Source organism: Sorex fumeus, unplaced genomic scaffold (genome assembly GCF_029834395.1).
Source record: "Sorex fumeus unplaced genomic scaffold, SorFum_2.1 ptg000115l, whole genome shotgun sequence".
Taxonomy (NCBI): domain Eukaryota; kingdom Metazoa; phylum Chordata; class Mammalia; order Eulipotyphla; family Soricidae; genus Sorex; species Sorex fumeus.
In genome coordinates this window covers 2,213,299-2,219,298 of record NW_026606172.1, presented here as the reverse complement: position 1 = coordinate 2,219,298, position 6,000 = coordinate 2,213,299, and the positions used below count along the sequence as shown (strand labels likewise).

The 6,000-nt window shown below is 46.1% G+C and overlaps 1 protein-coding gene across 1 annotated transcript in view; it reads left to right on the top strand.

Annotated features, from left to right (window-relative positions):
- The first annotated feature begins 540 nt into the window (after positions 1 to 540).
- NSUN3 (NOP2/Sun RNA methyltransferase 3) overlaps positions 541 to 6,000 on the top strand; it is a 69,525-nt gene continuing 64,065 nt past the window's right edge. Inside the window, exons 1-2 of the mRNA XM_056135457.1 lie at positions 541 to 601; positions 1,391 to 1,500. Of these exons, the coding sequence (XP_055991432.1) occupies positions 590 to 601; positions 1,391 to 1,500 (122 nt within the window). The 5' untranslated portion in view covers positions 541 to 589. The remainder of the gene's footprint in view (positions 602 to 1,390; positions 1,501 to 6,000) is intronic.

Genomic DNA, 6,000 nt, shown 5'->3' with positions numbered 1-6,000 from the left:
TCCCAGCTATTATTGTCATACCGGTCACTGAGGCAATTTGATTTTATGTTTTGCTTTTTCTTGGGGGGGGGGGTCACACCCGCGATTCTCAAGGGTTACTCCTGGCTCATGCACTCAGGAATTACTCCTGGCGGTGCTCCGGTGACCTTATGGGATGCTGGGAATCGAACCCTGGTCGGCCGCGTGCAAGGCAAACGCCCTACCTGCTGTGCTATCGCTCCAGCCCCGTTGAGGCGATTTTAAAACAAACAGAGAACAAAACACTATTTTACTCTTTTACTGAACCTCGGATGACAAAGACTAGCCAGTCAAGTTTCGGGGCTGGACTTTTCCAAAGGCCGCGCTCACCAGCAACGGCCTCACCGCCACCTTCTTCCACCGCCACGCCCCAAAGGGCCGTCCCGGGGCCTTTCACGGCCTCTCGGTCCGCGGGCTAGAGTTCAGTCACGCCGAAAGGTTTTCTCGCGAGAGGCGGGGCCGGAAGTGGGGATGGACGCGAGTTCCAGCAGATGCCGGAAGTTGTGGTCGCGTCTCGGTTTGGTCGAGGGTGTCCTAAGCTGGCGTGTGCTGCAGACTTGCTGGTGGGATCATGTTGGTCCGGGTGAGGGCTGGGATCCGGTAGTGGGCTGGGCGCCTCTCACGGAAGCGTTCCCGTTTAGTGGAGCCGAAGGGGTGAAGGCTGGGTTGGGGGGAAAAGGGTCACTTCCCTGTTTGCTCAGTTTCCCGGCGGGAAGCTCCGGACTCGTGCTCCTCACCGCGGGGATTCCGGCCCCGCGCCTCTGCCGGCCAACTCGGGTTCCTCCTGTCCACGCCACGGAGCCCCGAACGCCGGTTCCTCGCGGACTGGCTCAGCTGCGACCCTCTCCTGGGACCTGAGAGTCGTGCTGCTAACCGACCTCCGAAAATTTCCCCGCAAATAAGCGGCATCCTAATGAATGAGCCGGGATTGCCCGCGAAGTGTCTGGGAAAACCGGCCAACTGAAATGTTTCTTTGGGAATGATTGGGGGCTCAATATTAAAGTTGTAAACATAGCTCTGGCATGCTCTTTGTTTTCCCTAAATCTAGCCTCTGAAGGCACGGATTTAAATTGGTCCTTTAACTCACCTTCTTCTGTTAATCTCTATATTATGCTTCAGTCTTTGCATCACGTTTGAGCAATAATCGTTTGAGGAACACCCCCCCTCCCCCATAAGAGTATCGTAATGCAATGCGAATACAATTATAGTAACAGTACAAGTGAGAAACTAGTCATTAACTCCCTTCCTCCCCACCCCACCCCCCCCCCCGCCCCGTATTATTTTTTTTAAAAGGGCTGCTGATGTTGAAGTTCAATAAATTTGTATTGGTAACAGTGTGTCAGCAGTTTTTTTTTTCTTCTTATTATCTTAGCTGAATAAAAACTCTGAGAGGAAGTTTGCAAAACAGATTTGCAAAGTTGTGTTGGATCATTTTGAAAAACAATATTCCAAAGAACTTGGAGATGTCTGGAATACAGTAAGGTTAGTATGATTGATTCCTCTCTTGATGCTTTGCCACAGAATGGAAGATAGAAGCCCTTTTGGGGGGAGGGGTTCTATGCAGGTAAAATATAAAGAATCTGAACCTGGTTGCCCTTTCCCACTGTGACCAAAAAAGGACAGAAATGAGAAGTCAGTCATATAAGAGGCTGGCAGAAAGGGGGGGGGGGGGGAACAACACTTGACAGTGACAGTAAGATGTTAAGCGCTTGCCTTGGGCTTTGCTTCTTGCTTTGCTCCTTAAAATAGGACTGCCTTCCACAGTGGCAGAATTAATTACACTGTGAGAGAAAATTCTTAACAATTTAGAAAATAGTTGACTGGTTTTGGAGATACAAAAGATCCTTAAATCTAGTTCTGCTTTCATCTCAGCTAAAGACATTCAGTAGTCATTCTTTCTTCCTGAGAGCTCTTGCTGACTCTTGAACACACATGCCTGCTCAAACACAAATTCTTTAAATGTGTTACACAAAACAGACATTCATTTTGTGAATAAGTAAAAAAAAATGGTTTGGATGTTTAATGAGTTTTATCTCTGGTCAGAATGTCTCTGTGGGCTCTTTATATTGAGCGCTTAGTAAGTACACCAGGTCTTTCGGAATATGAAGAGGAGGATTGTAGTCCTGTCAATTTTGCTTGCAGTTTGCTGCCCTGGTGTGTTTATATGGGAGCAGAGTTGTGATTACAGCTTTATAAGCTCCTATTTGCTAAGTATCATAAACCACGATGAGTCCACAGGTAATCTGATAAAAATAAGCAAACGTAACTTGTCTGTTCTAACAAAGCCTGAGGGTGTCAGCAAATACGTTAGAAGCCAGTTATCGACTTCATGGTGGTAAGAGAGGAAAACCAAGTGTTTTGGACTGAGAGACAAAGGTACAGAGTTAGGGGCAAAGCACAGTAAATTTTGCTGAGTGGGGAAAATTCCATTGCTCTTGAATATCTAACTGGGTTAGATGGTGTTTACTCTTAGAAACTTGCAAATCTTGTTATATGAAAATATACTATGTGTGTGTGTGTGTGTGTGTATGTGTGGCAGTACTAGTAGTCCACAAGACTACCTATAATTGTGTTTCCGGACAACATGGAAGGATTCATCCCAGGGCCTCTGATGCAATTCAGGTGGTCTGCCCCTTGGTCATATCTCAGGCATCAGATTGTGGTTTTTATTTCAAAGCACAGTTTGAGAGCGGCTGTCTTCCTTCACAGAGAACAATGAATAGTAGTGTGTAATAAATCCACGTTCCTGAAAGGTTTTCATAGTCTAAGTCACAGTTGTTACAGCCTTCTTGTGCCAGGCAGTCTTTTGCTTCTCATTTGTTTCACCTGAGGAAACTGCACAATATAAGGAACTTGCCCAATTGTGCCCAAATTCTTTGACTCAATAAAACTTCTATTGCTAACCTCTATTCAATATGTCTTGCGTATCTGGGATGTCATTAGGCATACTTGGATGATTTTTAAAAAAAAATTCAAGAAGGTATATTGTCTTCAGATTTTATAGTAATTTGAGTACTCATTGTCTAATGAGTTATTTTTCTGTTTAATGTGCTCAGGCAGATTTATAAATTATTATTTGACCCTAAACAGAATGAGCAGCGAACCTCAACTCCATTTAATTAGTTGTTCCTTCTGCTTCACCTACCCTTTTGTTAGATTTTCATGGTAATTTAAGTTTTGCATAAACATGTGCTAAAATTTGCCATAGGCCAAATAAAGACTTTCTCAGCTTTGAAATTCTGAGCATGGAAGGTGGCATGGACATATTAAAAAAGGAATATTTCTCATTTTTAATAGTTTATTTGCAAGGCATAACATCATGCCTAGCTAATCTGTTTGCTTCTAGAGAGAGGCAAGTGCATTTCTCACCTATGTAGAAAATAATTTTTAAAAATTAAGTTTAGTTTTCTTAAGTAGCAGGGAAGATTTAGCATTTATTTTTAATTTTTTTTTTTTATTTATTTATTGAATCACTGTGGGAAAGGTTACAAAGCTTTCAGGTTTATGTCTCAGTCATGCAAATATCAAACACATTTCCCTTTACCAATACTTATTTTCTCCCATGAAGAACCCCAATAAAACCCCACCCCCCACCCCTCCCCGTCCCTGTGAGGCAGATGAATTCTAGTTAACACTCTATCCGCTTTGATTAGATTGTTTCAATAAAAGATTCACCACTATTATTTAGAGTTTCCCCCCCCCCCCCCCCCAAATCAGACATGCTGAAAAAGCATTGTGAAGTGATTTGCTTTCTACAGCTGGGTTCAAGAATTAAATGTTGGTTTTGGATTTCTGCTATTTTACCTATTGACCCTGGAAGTATTTCTACTGAAAGTCAGATAGTTAAGAAATTGGTTTCTGTGTTCTGGAGTCGTGGCCGTGCTGGAGAGCCGCTCGTGGGGGGCAACTGGTGGCCTCGGTAGGGCGTGAAGGGCGGAGCGAAACGCCCCCCTTCCCATGAGGTTTTAGTCGCCCCCACACTCCCGGCTCATACCTGCTGTCCACAAGGCTCCCATGTGGCTGCCATCTTTCTTTCCAGAGAGGAGAGGGCGAATGGGGCAACACCCTTTCCCCTCCGGCAGACTTGATGGGCTGGATCAACGCATAGTCCGTTCACTTTTCTGCTCCAAGCTGCTGGGTTCTGCATTAAGTCCTTGTGCTTCTGGGGCCATGGCCGTGCTGGAGAGCCGCTCGCGGGGGGCGACTTGTGACCTCGGTAGGGCGTGAAGGACGGACCGGAACGCCCCCCGACCCATGAGGTTTTAGTCGCCCCCACTCCCCCGGCTCATACCTGCTGTCCACAAGGCTCCCATGTGGCCGCCATCTTTCTTTCCAGAGAGGAGAGGGCGAATGGGGCAACACCCTTTCCCCTCCGGCAGACTTGATAGCCTGGATCAATGCATAGTCCGTTCACTTTTCTGCTCCAAGCTGCTGGGTTCTGCATTAAGTCCTTGTGCTTCTGGGGCCGTGGCTGTGCTGGAGAGCCGCTTTGGGGGCAACTGGTGATCTCGGTAGGGCGTGAAGGACGGACCGGAACGCCCCCCTTCCCATGAGGTTTTAGTCGCCCCCACACCCCCGGCTCATACCTGCTGTCCACAAGGCTCCCATGTGGCCGCCATCTTTCTTTCCAGAGGGAGGAGGGCGGAAGGGAGCAACACCCTTTCCCCTCTGGGCAGAAATGATTGCCTGGATTAACGCATAGTCCTTTCACTTTTCTGCTCCAAGTTGCTGGGTTCTGCATTAAGCCCTTGTGCTTCTGGGGCTGTGGCCGTGCTGGAGAGCCGCTCGTGGGGGGGAACTGGTGACCTCGGTAGGGCGTGAAGGACGGACCGGAACGCCCCCCTTCCCATGAGGTTTTAGTCGCCCCCACACTCCCGGCTCATACCTGCTGTCCACAAGGCTCCCATGTGGCCGCCATCTTTCTTTCCAGAGAGGAGAGGGCGAATGGGGCAACACCCTTTCCCCTCCGGCAGACTTGATGGCCTGGGTCAATGCATAGTCCGTTCACTTTTCTGCTCCAAGCTGCCGGGTTCTGCATTAAGTCCTTGTGCTTCTGGGGCCGTGGCTGTGCTGGAGAGCCGCTCGTGGGGGGTTATTTTTAATTTTTATAATACTTCTTTCCTAGTGACCATCTAAACATCTAAAGTTATTTTTACTCTGATTTAATGTTCTCTCTGCTGCATTCAGGTTTTTCTTCGGGTAAGCCTATATGGTATAACATTAAACTTCCCCCCAAATGCCATCATCTCAAACTGTACCGCTTTTCCCCAAGCAATAGTTTCATGTGGGTAAGCGTTTTCTGACAGCAACACTTAGTATACAGCAAACCTGCTGCTGTACACTCCACTCAATTAAAGCATCCTTGGTTACTTTCCTCTTTTGTCCTCTGTACCTTTCCTCCTCTGTAATAAAGACTGAGTAAACCTATATACCAAATCTTCCTGAGGCTCTGGTTGGTAGCCCTTCTATACATGTTGTCACAAATCTTTATTTTTATTTATTTTTTTTATTTTAATGTAGGAGTATTGCTATTTATTCAGCCATTGATTAGGCTGATTGAATTAGGCACGAACTCCACTTTGTCACAAATCTTTAAAAGGAAGTTTATCTTTGTCCGAGATTCTACCAGAGAGAGTTGCGAGCTTCATGTTTTGAACTTTTCTGCACTTGCATCTTATATCTCTTACCCTTATCTTTTTTTTTTTTTTTGTGCTTGAGTTATATCCAGTGATGCTCAGAGCTTGTGCTCAGGGATCACTCCTGGTTGACTTGAGGCTATATGGCACTATATGACACACTGGAGAATGAACTCAGGTTGGCTATATGCAAAGCAAGTGCCCTACCCTTTGACTATCTCTCTGGCCCCAGAATTCTTTTCTTTACCAGGTAATTTTGTTTTGTTTTCCTTTCTTTTCCTTTCTTTTTGTTTTTGTGTCATACCCTGCCATTCTTAGCACCCGGGAATTACTCCTGACAGTGTTT